Source organism: Ylistrum balloti, unplaced genomic scaffold (genome assembly GCF_031769215.1).
Source record: "Ylistrum balloti isolate Yb309-2 unplaced genomic scaffold, AGI_CSIRO_Ybal_v1 Utg370208, whole genome shotgun sequence".
NCBI lineage: Eukaryota > Metazoa > Mollusca > Bivalvia > Pectinida > Pectinidae > Ylistrum > Ylistrum balloti.
In genome coordinates, this window is record NW_026782179.1 from 1,759,122 (window position 1) to 1,775,992 (window position 16,871).

Here is a 16,871-nt window from a genome sequence, read left to right on the forward strand (position 1 = left end):
CCTCATTCACTAATAAGGAAATTTTTCCCTAAATATGATTACATTCAATTTCACTTTTTGTAACTTATGTAAGAAGTGTGTTTATAAGGTCAAATTTGGTAACATGTAAACCAGAATTAGTAGGTATATTACTCCTTGTGCAGATTCAACGATGGAAATATTTGTCATTCCTGTGCTCTTACAGTGGTTTAAGAGATTTTTCCAGACCCCTGTCAATATTGTATCAGCCACTTAAAAATGCAATGCTCACCTATCCAAATATACTGTGTGACTTATGTGTATAAGTTATTAGTTATGGGAAGGTAGAAATTAATTCCTACTTATTTCATAACTGATAATCTGATATATATTAAGTGTGAAAGAACAGCATAATCTGATATTTAATGTGCAAGATCAACAAAATGTTTACTCTATTTTCTCTTCAAACCAACCCTTCAGTGTTTACTATGCATGATAAGAGATCTGACGGCTCCTATATCAATTTCTTATAAAGAACCTCCCTGTCAAGATAAGACAATAAAAAAGCACACCCACAAACACAATAATGTACATCTTTAAATCTGTTTGTATTGCAATGAAGATCAATTTAATAGCATGATGTTTCATTTACAACATATACATTTTGATTGTTGATGATATATGTAACAATGACATGCATGTATATATATATGTATGTATATAAGTACATATATATATATAAGTATGTACTATGGATCTTAGTGTAAATAAGTCATCAAGTGCAGTGTAGTTCTCCATTAAGAGACCAATGAATAGCCTGATATCATATACCATGTCCTACAGATACCTGATCATGACTACCTGCAGTTTTTCAAAGGTTTTCACACCTATATACCAGCTTTAAACATAGATGTCCCTACTCCATCTCATGTAAATATCATTGGCTATCAAATGTGACCTTTGAACTTTGATTTTTTAACCTTAATGATTACCACCTTATTATATGATTAGGTATAGAACTTAATAGATATCATGATTCTTTTATTATTACATTCCCCTCCATCCATCCCTCTCCTGATATAACAAATAAGGGGATATAAAAAGTATACCTACTAAGTGAAATTTTGAAAATTAAGAAAACTAATTTGTTAAAAGAAATGACTTCCTTCTTTCTCCTGTAGGTAATAAGTAATTATAATGATTATGTAGTGTCGTCTATTTTTAACAGTAAGAGTTAATTTGACCATTTTAAAATACTGAATCAAACTGATTCATGCCTGCTCTAATAGTTGAAAGAATTGTTGGAAATCCAAGAATGACTTCCTTTGAGATCTGTACATATATACACTGAAGAGTATAGCAACCCTGTTGACTATGTCTTCACCTTTATGAAATATAACTGAAGCAATTATTTACTAAGTGTGTTTTGGCTACTACACTTAAACTATCACAGACTTACTGAATCGTCTCTTTTCAGTGACTGATAAACAAATTTGAATTCAATCAAGCATACAATTTCCGTATCAAATATCTATTGTAGTTGTTCCTCTATGGAACAGTAAATAACAAAAAGATATAACATATGGGGTTAATTCATAAAGAATGAGTAAATTGAGGCTGTCATATTTCTGTTTTTCATTTCATGGGAAAACCTCCACAAAGAAGGAAGATTCTATCCTGAGTTAATTGACAACACATTACTTGTTCATGCAGATTGAAAAAATCAAAATCTCAACTAGCTGATTTTTCTTCAACAAAAAATAATGGTGCCCTTGACTGTGAAACCCTGCAATACAAACTCATACAAAGCCGTCTAAAACATGACCTTTACATGCCAGTAGCTTGAATAGAATCATTAAAGAAATTAAGATGTTAGATTGATGTCACTGGTTGATGATTGCTATAAATAGCAATGGTGACCTTGACCTTAATTTTAATGAAAGATTTCAAATAAACAATATATATTGTTTCACAATATTTGGCTTGGATATGTTTAGTGTATAATAGTGTACAGACTTACCATCTAAACCTTGGGTGATACTAATATAACATTTGTGTGCAGGTGTCCATCACGATTTGACAAATATCACATATATATATATACATTCATGACATGAATGTAGATTTAATAAATATTGCAATCTGAATGATATTACAGACCTAGTAGGTGCAAATCATGTCATATTATTAGTGCATGTCTTTAGACTTGTTTTTCATAATGGTTTATTCTTAACAAAGTGATTCCCTGTAAACATGTCATTAATCAGAAATCCATTAAATTCTTTTACCAGTACTTCTGAAAAAAAATGTCACTCTATTTTTGACCTTCATACAAACATTAATACTAATAAAAAAAAAACAACATTTTTGACATAATGTCTTACGTAGGCGTAAATTAATGTATGTTCCAATTTTCATTAAGGTATGAATGTTTTCATTTACATATTAAAAGTGTTGACATTGATGATTAATACTTAGGTATAATGTAAATGGACTTAATGTTGTGCAATCAAATTTTCAAGCATTTTCATGTTTTACAAGTTAGTACAATGATACAATGGTGCATCAGTAATAATTACCATATATATATACAAACAATATACTGATATGGTGATTCATGCAACCAATCTAATCACTATACTTTCAGTGTCCTAAAATAAAAACACAATGAAGTATGTACATTTATAGTAATCAAATCAGTGGCTCATGTTTTCATGTAGAAAGCAATAATGTACTAAATAGATGAGTACCTGAATTCATTGCATATAATCTTCTTTTAAAGAAGATTACTGCAGAATACTGCAAGGCAGAACATTTTAGCCTAAACTACATTTGTCAACGACTCAAAAATTTACATTATATATTGCACCAACATAAATACAAAGATGGAAATGTAATAAATAAAAAGGAAAACTCAAACTTTCCTTTTTATTAATTTAACTTTTTAAAAATTTATTATGTTTTCTTAGAAAGAAACTGTATTAAACCACACACGGATCTAACCAATGACACGACAGCTAAGCTCTAAATTAGGAGTGTTGGAGCACCTTTTATCTAGTAAATATTGAAATGGATATGTTGAATTGAAATGTTATGAGCAAGAACTGTGCTGCATGTTTTGATAATAAAGTGCATCAAATTTTAAAGGGATGGGTTTAAAATTTCAAGAAAAGGTCTCTTGACAAGATTACAACATGATAAAAAGAAATAGGTTATTAATCTTTCTAATTTTGTTAAACCCAAATCCAAGTCAAACAAATTAAACACAAGTTCATTTCATGAGTATAAAGCCTACAAAGTTTCAAAGAAATTGGTTAAAACTGATGGAAGAGGTCTACGGAAAAGTATGAATTGTTGGCAGATAAAAATAAAGGGCAATAACTTTCATTAAGGAAACAACAACTTCATGCCATAGTAATGAAATATAATAAGTTTGAAAGAGACTGGTGGAAAACTGATATAGTTGAGATCTCTGGACAAAACAAGAAATCCCTCTGTGAGCTTGGTTCCCACCGTTGTTTGATCTTTATTTGTTGTTTAAAAGTTAGATTGTTTCTGTTCCTTTCTTTCCCTTGTTTTTGAAATTTGAAAATAGCACAGAAGAAATAGTTGTAATGATATTTAATTATCCAATGTAGAGCAGTACTAAGGACCAACTAGAACCGGCATATGAAATCTGAGGAACATGCATCCAGAACTTCCCAAGAAACAACTTTTCTAGTCAAAATAAAAAAAAAATAAAATCGAAAACGTACAACTATCTAGGTATCAAAGAGTGTTTCATATGAAATTTAATAAAAACTAATCCAGTAATTCTCAAGAAATTGTGATAGTAATTTTTCATCATCAAAATCACGGATGTCCGTCTCTCAGTCATTGGATTGGTCCCAACATCAAAAGGACACAACTAAAAACCTAGGGGGGCACAACCTGGGCTTGAAAAAGCATTTCTGTTTTACACATTTAGAACATTACCATTTAGATTTCAAAGATGTCGCGATAGTAAACCCAACAACCAAGTTCTATATTTATTATGATACAATAGCACTTGAGATTTGATCTGCTTCTTGCAATGGCCCTGGTATATGCATGACAGGTTGATTCATTATTAATTGTTACAAAGCAAAATGTCAACAACAATGTGCCTTAGGAAAGAGACCAGACAAAACATTGACTCTCAGCTTCCCACTCTTCTTGTTACATAACTTCTACCTACCAGTGACTAAAGTTGTGTTGCCAACCCCCCCCCCCCCCCCTCCCACTCCCCCCGCAGCTACTAATCTATTACTAGTACTAGCAGCAAAACTAAAAAATTCCATCTAGCATGAAACTTTAAAGCAAACATACACTGTAGATATGGTAACTAATCTCTCCTTTATTTCTATCTTAATTTATATATTCATCCCAAACTCTAGCTTTGATTAAGAACACCATCTTTCACAGAAACTAAAAGCCACAGTATTTCATCGGTCTAGCATTGGAAGCTAGAAGCCAACAACTACACTTATATGTAAAGCTAAAATCTGATTTAAATAAAAAGCATTCAAAAAGGTATTGAAATGAGTGAGTCTGAGATGTCCTAAATATTTTCAAGAATTCTTTCCTCAATGGATTTGTTCGGCAGGTTTATCTCATAGTGAACTGCTAGGGTCATATGGAGGCAGGGTCTCCTTGTAGTAGCTGGTGGCTAGATATTTCAATGAACAACATGTAGGCCACCTGCATGATACCAGAAGCAGTTGGATTAAATTGCCAGGCCCAATGACACCAACATGGCAGTACAGGATGATTTGTGATTTCCACTTCCTTAGAAACAAACCAATGAGGTATTCCCAAATATCACTGAATGAGGGTACACACCCCTCAAAAGGGTGAAATTCAGGACTAACAATCCAAGTTTTCAAAGAATCTCTTTTACAAATACAATTTTAGGAGTAACTGTACCCCTTGCATAGTTTCCAAATACAGAGCCAAAGGGGGGATTCTGTTGTGCATCAAGTAGGAACTTTGAAACATATAGCTTGGACCTTTGAAGTTTGTTTTTCTCAGAAAGCTGAAACAACACAGACCAGTGCTATAGAGCATGTGGCACAACTCCCACATAATGCTGAGTTTAGAGAAGTACCCACATATACCAGTAGAATATCCCTCAGAAAAGTCACGCCATATATCAATTTTTGAGGAATACTTACTTTTATCATCACAGTACTGTGCATTCAGGGCCAAACCTAAGATGGCAATGTCATATATTATACTCCATGAGCTTGAGTTGTCTTTAGAAAGACAGAGATTCTTTTATATTCCATATTCTCCTTATGCTAAGACTAGAGAAATTTCTACAAAGGGAGATAACTAAGCTATTACATAATGACACTTAAAAGAGTATAGAAAGAATAATTGAACTCCATGGATGCAGGGATATATTAAAAATTCATTCAGATGTGGTTATAATTCAAAATTCCTTTCCATGGACACGATTATGTGTGATCATTAACTCCCAGGAAATTTTTATTTTCATATTCAATGGTGATAATGAAAATGAATTCAAATATCTGTTATAACTCTAAAGTATTCACGTCTATCTTAAATACAGGGCAGACAAATTAAGACAATTAACTGAATGGGTATTAAAACTGTCATTACATTACCATATGCATACTCTCAAAGCCTCTGACAAGTTGTATATAGGTGTCTTATAATTAAAAGCTACAACACTTATAACGACTAGAAAAAAACCAACATTCTTCCATCAATATATCTTATTTAAAATGTCACTGGAAATCTCTAACATTAAAAGTCTTGTTTTCATGTTTCTAATGACAATCGTCAATGCAACAATACACCATATCATTAAAATAAGGTTATATTTTACTGTTGATCACACATATATTGATCTGTTTACATGTATTGATAGGCCATGATTTATGCCTTTGATTTCAGGCATGTTACTTATTTGTAATCTTACTTACCATATCATGCAAATGCAAATAAAGCAACAGTGATGTTAAGGGCATGACCTACATTTTATCAGAAGGAAACTGTTTGAAATGACCAATGAAAACTTATGAGTTAAAAAATACAGATGCTGATTTTGTCTAATGATAACTAATATGAAATAAAGAGATATTGAAATACTTTAACTCTTTGTACAGCACCTTCTTGTTCTATTGTACCAGACATACTGCATCAAGTCCTTGAACTGAACACCAAAATTTAAACTATTTCATAGAATCTGTAACAAAAATCCATACCAAAGTATTTGATATGACATGTAATTGGAAGTAGTACAATACTGTTCGAAAATGGTATGTCAAATAGAATACACTAACGTTAAATTCATAACGATGCAGAAAGTTTGCCTTTGTTTGTTACTCCTTGTAAGTGCAACTATCAGCTGTGTTCTATTTATGAACCAAAACACCAACAAGTTTGTCGACAAAAACTACTGCGACTTCATATATTCAAATTATTCATAAGTCAACTGCATATATTTTAAACTAGATGTGTACCGCTCCTACCATTAAATACTCTTTAAATTGTCAATATCAACAAATCTAAATAGTAAACAAACATACGGAAAAAACACACATATTCTCACCTGTTTTGACTTCCTGCGCCATGTCATTATGATATCATCAAAATATCGGAAAATCCCGTCCGACGTGGGAGTCACGTGGATTCTCCAACCACGCAGGACGCCATATTGAATGATTCAAGACGGAACTGGTGCAACGGCAAGGAGAGAAAACACACTTTAACAGCGTCACTGTATGAGTTTTATGTAAATACATAATTTAAGGTATATAATATGATCATTTAAATGTTTTTTTCACCATTATGGCAAAATTGTTGACTTCCCAATTTGTTCAAACGCATGTAAACAAAATGACCTTTCTTGACGAAGTGACCATATGCTCGCCTAACAGCAACGATACTCATTTCGCTGCTGTGTTATATATATTCAGCATTATATGTAATTATCAACTGGAAACATTTATTTACTTGCCACTGCAATGTTCTTTAAATGCAGTTGGGGATGGCCTACCTTTTAGGTTAAACCGTTTTGACATGGATAAAAATATTCTTGAAAAGCCCCATTGTTCGCATCTCCCATGATTAAAATCGTAACTGGCGCTGACATTGTCGGAATACACTTACCACACAATAAATGCAAGAAATTCGCATTTTCACCCACAGATCAAAAAGACTTTTCTTTATCAACAAGATTTTACAGTGATATTTTCCATGTCCAGAATTTTAACTGTTTTATTTTACATTTGTGTTGGCCAAGCATCTTCTATAGTCTCACGGTCACCAGTTTATTCATTCGGATTTATCACCCATGGAACTGTTAGGGTCATGCACATGTGCAGAAGTTCAGACAGTGATGTAAGCAAAAAAATTTCATTCTCGCACACCAATTTTGAGCAATTATTGGGTACAGTGTATGGTAGGATGTAAATTGAATGTTTATACTGAACTTTGAAAAATGTCATTGATATTGGCTTGAAGTTAAAAATTAGCACTTTTAATCTTTATGTACCATTTCTGTGAAATATCTTTCAACATTTGTATTTTGAATGCTGACCCAGGCATGGGTAGCTTAAGATAGTAATTTCTCTCTTTTTGATGTCCAGATTTCAGATGTTTATCGATTCCAGACTGATATAGATAAGTTGGTATGACATCAGAATATATATGCCTGATTTTTGGTCATAGCTCACTTCTTTGATAAAAGTTGAATTCTTCCAATCTTTAATGGCAAACTGTTGTTACTCTTTACAGTATGTGGTCAAGGAATACCAGTATTACTTCTGTCTTTGCAATCACTTGGTTAATTGATTGAATAAAGTAAAATTAAATGTTTATTTAATACTAGCTGGTTTGTTTATAATAGTTTCCCTGTGAGTTGCTCTAGTTTCTCCTGGCTTCAGCTACAGATTTAACTGACTTATATCTGGAAAGGGGCAATAACACACTTATCAAAAACAAAACATGGAATTATCCAACTGGACAAAAATTAAATATAATGGTGGAAAAGATTGTGTTTTTGGGTGAATAGATATCTTATTTGTGGTCATGTGAGATAGTTGTTTTCATCGCAGATTTATAGAATCAGTGTTGGATAATTGTATATATGATTTCATACACGATCAACATATCATTAATATGTCTATGATCGTACGTGTTGGCAAGATGAAACTTGGGCAAAACAAATATTAGACATACTGTTATGATAATGTTTTTACCATCTATTGCATTCATAAACTTGGCTTTCCATGTAAGAGGGGCCCACAATGGGTCAGTAGGCAGAACATAAAATTTGGCAAGTTCAGGTGAAATGCAGATTTGTCTGGATCAATGCAGATTGAGTCAGGTTCAATATGTATTTCTCACTAAGTTGAGATCTTGGACAGTCCTGTGCCATTGCAATCTTTGGAAAATTGTTCTTTTACCAAATTACTCTAGATAGCATATGACATGCTTCCAAAATTGAGTTTAGTATGATATTCATATTGACTCAAAGACACCGTCTCAAAACGACTCTTACTGTTCTGGGATCAATAAATTACTTCATCTTGTCAAACAAGCTATCTGAGAAGAATCTCAAATTACATATATGTTCAAGTTTAGAAGTCTTTTATCTGGTGTGACTTATTTACACAAATTTATCATTACAGATGGAAACCATAATTGTCATCCAGCTCCATTGGCCCTAATATCAAGATTGGAAGTTGAAGACTTTGTTTGGGATTGAAAGTAACCTACCCTTTAAACCATGGCTTGTATACATTTCAAGTTCAAGAACAGTCTTGACTACGACTCTGTGACCTTTGATGGACTCCACATTTCCCTTGGGGACCTGAAGAAGGCCATTATGCAGAGGAAAAAGCTTAAGGACACTGATGTGGATCTTCATATTGTCAATGCCATTACCAAGAAAGGTTTGAACTTGCATTAGTAAATTTCATAAGAAACACACCAGAATTTCTGTGTTCAGTAAATAAAAAAAAAGCGGAAATAAAATTTATTTTAAGTCATAATAAGGGTAGTTTGTTCCACTTAACTGTTATAAAGTGATTCAATCAAATAAAGCAGGAGAAACTAGATGGATTTGCTGGCTACAGGAAATCAGAATATTATCCATGAAATCATGTGCATGCAATTGATTAGTATTAGGGCTGACACTTTTGAAATGATTGTGAAATAAATTCCAGTGATGTCAAGCAATGAGCTTTTCTAATAGTATTGCTTTGGAACACAAATGTAAGTTCCCCACACGTGTAGAGGTTGTCATCTAATAGATACCTTTTTGTTTGTTTGACAGCATACCAGGAGACAGAGGAGATGATTCCGAAGAATACGTCGGTGATTGTAGCTAGAATGCCTTTAGCCAATGCTGTTAAGCCAAGTGGACCGAAGACATTGTAAGTGTCTGATCAAAGACATTGATTTAAAATCTGAATGACCCTGTGGATAATGCTTTTGAGTACTAATTACTATATTCAACTTTAATAAATTTGTCATATGATGGATAACTATTGTCAAGTTTTGTAACTACGAAGCTTTGGGTACGACATCCTCATACCAGACAATGAAGAAGCTTATTGTGAACCTGAAGTAGGGAAGGGAATTTAGTAATAAGGCTGGTCCCCCGTTTCACCTACTCCAATATATGATACTTAACACTTGATGCACATGTAGTGACTATGATAATGCAGTATCATAGGAAAGTCATTTGACTTTTTTTCATCCTGATTTATGTTGCCAAGTTTTAAAACTGGAAACAATTATTACCTTAGTTTAAAGACTGAAATTGATCACATTGATTCAAAATCAAGATTTAAACAAAGCAAATGTGTGACATGCAATATCTATCCTAATGTCTATTGTGTATGACCATCAAATGTATGTGATACACTGTGATCTTTGTATACTTTTATTAATAGTGTGTTGTTGATGGCAGTTCTTGCATATAAGTCATTAAATTTAATAGCAGATGTGGAAAATGCAGATTTTAAAAGTAAAAGATCTGATTTTTTATGTATCTCCTCTCTAACTCTACTTTTGTTTTCTGTTTCAGAAATGCATACCCCAAGGATGAACCAAGATCAGTACGTTCAATGATATTGTGTTTGGTATAGTATGAAATTGTTTATAAACCTAAAATTGATGGTTATATCAACATGTTGCCCTACCCAAAATTCTCCCTGTTACAGGGGTTGTCATTTTGTGTTCACTTGCTGTGAAATAAAACATCACAATCATGTCTTGAAATAACATACATTTTATTCATCAATAACTCTTTCTAAGAGGTCCTAGTCACTTGAAGCCATACATTTACATACATATTTGCATTGATTGTATACAATGTGAAGCCAAACAAATTTACGAGAGTATTCAGTTTTCATGATTGTATTGATTATTTTAATCTGAGCTATTGTGTCTTATATTGTACTTCTCCAGAATGTTTTATCAATGGAGATATAGGTTGTGATTCATTGTCAATCAAAACAATGCATTTTTTACATTGTCATGTATTTTATTATATATTGTTGAATACAGGTGGTTGTTTGCAAAAGATTTGTTGATATTGTGTTGCTTTTAACGTGTCTTTTTACCTTGTATGTTGAGTGTTGTCTTTGAATTTCAAGAGAAGAATTGAATATTACTCATATTATGAATTCATCTGTTGCGGAAAAAGAAGACTCAAGTTGCAGACAGAATCCAGTGCGTTGTCAAAAGAAGAATTCGAAATTGAAATTACCGAAGAAGATTTTAAAAAGACATTCCGATCAAAATACGCGTACGGTTCGTGTCCGCGAAGAAGATGTGCGCGAAATACGTGATACTCCATGCCATGGAAACCAGGAAAATATGGACATTCAATGTTACAGAATACTGCATAGGTGTTCTTTGATCAGCGTTTATTATCTTAATACCTGTTTGTAGCAAAACCCAATGTGTGAAGAAATTTAATAATGAATTCATTACTATGATGTTTACCATTCTGCTGTTGTGATGCAGTGTGTAAGACTTAACCATATAATGTATCTTTAGTGAAGATTTTCATGTTAAATTTTTGAAAAGAAATGAATAAATGAATATTAGTTAGTGTACAATGGAACTAGCAAGACAGATATTTTTTGTCAGGAGTGGTAAAATATGTTGATATTTATAATGAAAATGAGAAATTTACAAAAAAAATGTACACTCACTGCAAGTCCCTCAGTAAAGTTAGTAGTAAATAAGGAGGCAAAGATGACGAGAGAAATTACATAAAGGATTAATCATTGCCTAGAAGGATTATCCATATTCCTCATAAAAACCATTAAAAACATTTGAAAGAAAGAAATGGTTTTAATGGATTTTGATGATGAGCTCTTTGTCTAAAGTGCAGGTTTATACAAGCTTTAAAGCCTACAAGTTGTTAAACAACCTGAACAATTTGTACAATCAGTATTGTTAACTTTGGACCTCGGGAATGAAACTATAGAAAAAGTTAATTGGTTTTTGGAATGTTTTTAATTGTGAAAGGTCCTTGACGAGTTAGATAAATGTGTACCAGGAAAGAATATAGATAGTCATGCTGTCAGGTCTAGCATGTCTTTTTTTGGTGCTTATAAACCATTTTTAAATGTTAATGTTTTAGAATTATAGCTTTATACTGGATAGCACATAATTGTTTTTACCATTATATGTGCAATATATTGTTATATTTTTATATAGTTTTTATATATGATGGATTTTTTAAAAATGTATTTATATCCGTATGTTTATACATCCAGTGATAATTCAAATTGAACACTACTATTATCAAGACAATTAAACATGCATTAGCAAATGATATACCTCATACATGTATGTGAATGTCTCTTTGAAAATATTGCAATTCTTATGGTAAATAAATGATTTTGTTTTGGAAAATCATCTGCATCATTAAAGTATGAACATTTTATGGAGTATGTGATGTTGGCACAGTTTATGACATGATTTTGCTGAATGGCTACTAAGATTGATTGACAATTACTGACCATGACTAGTGTTTGACTATCACACAGTTTACAACATTGATTGGCATATTACAAACCTGTTATAAACTAATTTTCAAGATTACCATAAACATTATGAATAGAAAGGTTAAGATGACCCTTTTATCAGAATTTAAAGAAAAAACATTTTTATTGCCAATCTGAACAACAGAAGAAACTATTTTTGCTTAAATTTGCCCACACCACCATCTGAAATTTAGTTCGCATAGAATCTGCTCAATCTTGATTTTCACAAAAGGCCAAGCTGATAGTCTCGCATTCATACTTGTCTTGGTATTATTATTATATTGTGGCCTTAAACCTGCCTTTGTTGTTCAAGCTATGGAACATATACCTTTTTAGCTGAAAGTTTTAATAAATATTGTAATATTTTGATGAACTGATGATTTACAGATAGGGCCATAGAGAGTCTAAATGTTCAAAAAACTAGATCACAATTATTGTATTAAGTATATCTTGAGTGTAGGTATTTTTTCACCAGTTGATAATAGCCATTCAGTTTTTGGGATGATCTGTACTCGTTTGAAGTAACACTTACATAATTTAATGAGGTCTATATTTGTAGTCATATTTAAATGTAGAGATCATGTTTAAATTAGATATTTGTATTTTTTATACAAATGCATCAATATATGTTAAGGTAGAAGAAACATTCTAGAGGTTTTTGTTAAGTTATATGTACATCACTTTCGTGTTGAACAAAGTTATCTCCCTTGTTTAAAATCTGGGAAAGGATTGATGTAGGATAATGTTCCTACTCTACTCTGTGCTTTGAAAAGGGAATTGAACTGAATTCATGCTTATTTTTCCACCATTCTGATTTTGCATTTGTAAGGATCTGAAACTAATTTGTTATAAATAAGATGTTTTTGCTTTGTAATATATAAAAAGCAGTAACTGCAATAATACAAAGAACCTTATCATGGAAAAAAGAAGGAATTCGAAAAATGTTTATTGTTTATGAGAAAAAAATAACCATACTGGGTAGAATTAATAAACAGTTTACCTAAAATAATTTCATGATATTTTTGTCAGGAAGATTGTTTGTACCTAGATTTATTTGTGATAGTATCAAACTGAATATTACTGGTTTTGACTAAGATTTGATATTATTCAACTTTGCAATAGTAAAAACTTGATATATCATGTTTCCATGTCGATGCAATACAATAAGTGATTTATGTTATAATCTGACTGTTTAAATATGGTGTACCAGCCCAGCTATCAGTACTGTTGCTGTGTATGGTTGTTGAGAACTCTTTGTACTTGTGATCTCTTATACAAATGTATCATCACCTATTTGAGATGGATTCCTGACGGTAAGTTGTCTGAACACCAATTATGACTTACTCTTTGTTTGGGTCTGCAAACAGGTTGGTATAGAGACTTGAATAAGTATTTTTTGTCCAATAAAATTGTGTTCCTTATTTCTAAAAACATTGCATTATGAACCTGTATGGGACTGTAAGAAATAGTTCCATTCTGTTCAGATGCTTGCTCATGACTTGAGAAATGACATTTTATTTGGACAAATAAATGTATGGCTTCTTATACATCTTAAAGGACCGATTAGACAAAATACCCCCCATTTGCTTCGTAATATGTTTGCTATATATGATATTCTGACTGGACTGGTAAACAGTCATATATGTTATGATACTGTTGCTATGACATGTGCATTATTTGATTAACCTTGGAATAAATATTATGTTTAAAGCATTGACGAGTCAATTTGTGTTTTATCTATGTTTCAGATTAATATCCATATATATTTTGTATAAGATAGAAATTTTTCAGAGAAAAAATTAGATTCTATTGAATGTATGCATGGATAGTGAAGACTTGGGGATTGACAGGTGGCTTGACTCTTTGTTTTACCTATAATGCCAAAGTAAAATGTAGGCACATATTTTTACAAGGAGTGCTTTTGATATTCTTGGCATTACCTGCAGATTTCTGCTCAACAAGTTCAGTTTCAGTTCAGTGAAGGTGTGAGCTATCATGTGTCACATGGATTTAAAGTTTACAACAAGATAAGCTTACATTGATTATTAACATTGGGCTGAATGTGAAGGGATTATCAGACTGCCACAAAACATCCTTTTGATAATTCTTATGGCATTATTTTTCTATAGAATTGTGTATGAGGATGATGCAGTGGTAACATAACTTGCCTTTCACCCAGCATTCCAGGATTCAATTTCTCAAAAATGCTGGTTAAGGTTGGGGGTCGCCTGCCCAACCTTGTGGGTTTTCTCAGGTACTCCTATTTTTTCCACAATAAGACCCCATGTGCCTTTACATCCATGACTATTAGCTTGTTTAGCAATTTTTGTAAAAAGAAGTTTGTATTTGTTTACATCTTCAAACTTGTTAACGAGATCTGAAGTTCTATGTTGCCATACTATCGTTTTGCATCGGAAGCAGTTTCTGATGAAAAGCTTACATTTTTGTTATGAAACTTCACACAATAATTTATGTATAGATTTTCCACTCAATTTGATTTTGATCAGACATTAAATTTCTTCAAGAGAATTCAGCTTAGATTACATAGATCTATTTCCGAACAATGAATTGGAAAGAAATAATTGGACATTTTATGAAGGAGTAATCTTAGAATATTTGCTGCTGAAGCCATTATGTTATTAGGTGCTTGCCTCTCAATTTTCAGCTGATCTGGCACTTTTTTGCTTTGCTTATCTCATTTTCATTCATTGACTTTTGAAAGTCACTTTCTTGATAATTTTCTGTAAGCTTTGGAGTTATCACTCTCTCCATGAAGTTGTGCATTCTCAAGTTGTTTTGACGCCAAGGATCTAAAATTTTCAACGAATCTGTTGGCATTTGTTTGATTTTGACATGTGATTTTTTAATGTGGCCTCATGATTTGTTTATTTTTGTAATTTTGAACGAAGATGTTATCATAATTTCAAATTGGATGTTGTTTTGCTCTGCAATACTGTTGTCATTTTTGCCCTTTTCTAAAGTGAAGTGCAAAAATTTGAGTAGCTTATGAGCTGAAGTGTCATACTTACAGCTGCTTTGGATGTATTTACACATTGTTGAATAAAACTTAGTTGTATTTGTTGAATGATCAGTGGTCAGGTGTCCAAGAGTTGGTTTTAATCTTACCTGTCAAGGTTTAATTTTGTATTTTGTCATTATTCCAGTTTAATGTAAAGTGTAGGGGTATGGCGGTATTTCCTTAAACCTTTCGGTCCAGAGGGCATTAACTTAGAGATCAAGGATGTCTCTAGTTCAAGCATAAGGCAAGATATCATAACAATTACAGAATGGAGATCAACATACAGCAATTTGAGCAGATTATTTTGAATTTATTCAAACAAACTGCTTTATATGAGTGATTCATGTCTCAAGGATAGAATTGTGAACCATATTGATGATGTGGTGTGATTTTTCTGTCTTTCCCTACCCTTGGGTAAAAATTTAATTGGATAGAATTGTGAACCATGTAGTAATAATGATGTCAAATCAATTTGTGTGATTTTTCAAAGTGTGTCTGAAAAATAATTATTCAGCACATTGTTGTGAAACACTGGTCAAGTTACAGGTTTGTTTCCTTTGAAATCCCCTTATGTTGTGTTCTTGACAGTCTCATCCCTTGAAAGTGAAAGATTCAGTTAATGTAAGAAAATTCTTGATGAAGAGTGTGGGCAGAATTTGCATGAAAAATGTACATAGAATACATGTAAATATTTTTTGGTGTCTGTTGGATGGTTAAAGTTGTTACCAGTATTGGTAATTGAATTAAGCAAAACAAAACTAATTAACAAGTCACAAGTTTTAAGACATTTTTAGCCCAACATCAGATGGTGGCTTGTTCGAAGGCCATTTACTGTGGGGCATTTGTGGCCACAACAATTCTTGTTGTCACTATTTCTAGAGAAGTACTTGTTGGATCATTTTCAAACTTCCTATGAAGGTTCGCCTTCCTTGGTGGCCATCTTAAATTTTGACAGTTAAAGTTTGTTATCACTATTTCTGGTGATTACTGCTTATATCGTTCTCTCTTGGTCCTAATTTTTTTTTTCACAGATTGAAAATACAAAATAACTGACAAGTTGTTATAGTTTGTTATCCTTGGTCACGTGTGCATTGTCTATTTTTGTGTCAGATAGGAAATAAGAAATGGCCGAGAGAGCAATTGGATTTTGACAGCTTTAGTTTATTTTCCTTCCTAGAGAAGCAATGACCGAGTCATTCTCAAACTCTGATATGTACCTCTTGTTACCGAGTTGTGTATGAACCATTTTTGGTAGATCAAAAAAGAAAAAAAGAAAAATCTGACAATGGCCATCTTTGATATTTCTAAATCTTAACAGTTCCATAAAGGGTCATTGTTAAAATTTCACTTTGACCCTGTATTGTAACCTTTGACCTTCACAGAACACATCTTTTTAGTTTGAGATTTGCATGTTGGTACTTTGTTAAGGAAATTCTTCCAGAAACAAAAGCAGGTGAATGGGCTGATCATTTACCCTGATGGAAGAAAATATTCAACCAATATTTACTTTATGTAGGATTTTTTTGGATTTGCATGTGAGAATTAACTGTTTAAGTGGTCATGTACTGGAAGAAGGTATTTATGATCAAAAACATTTGGACAATCTTCATAACAAAGGAATTTCCAGAGCATATCTGTACAACCTGTCATAGTATTCTAGGTAGTTGTTGGTATGTTGGTATGTCTTAGGAAGACCATGTGTCGTGTACAGGAATTGGGTCATTGCAACCTTTATCATGGATAAAGTGTAAGTGCCCTTTGATATCCACAGTGGCTGTCTCTGTAACAGAACTTTCATTACTGCTTAAGTTTCTTAGAAGTGTTTCTGGACAAAT

At 32.4% G+C, this 16,871-nt stretch overlaps 1 protein-coding gene across 1 annotated transcript in view; it reads left to right on the forward strand.

The window, feature by feature from the left end:
- The first annotated feature begins 6,693 nt into the window (after positions 1-6,693).
- LOC132551591 (E3 ubiquitin-protein ligase RBBP6-like) overlaps positions 6,694-16,871 on the forward strand; it is a 33,309-nt gene continuing 23,131 nt past the window's right edge. Inside the window, exons 1-4 of the mRNA XM_060215746.1 lie at positions 6,694-6,757; positions 8,640-8,903; positions 9,287-9,386; positions 10,043-10,073. Coding sequence (XP_060071729.1) covers positions 8,738-8,903; positions 9,287-9,386; positions 10,043-10,073 — 297 coding nt within the window. The 5' untranslated portion in view covers positions 6,694-6,757; positions 8,640-8,737. The remainder of the gene's footprint in view (positions 6,758-8,639; positions 8,904-9,286; positions 9,387-10,042; positions 10,074-16,871) is intronic.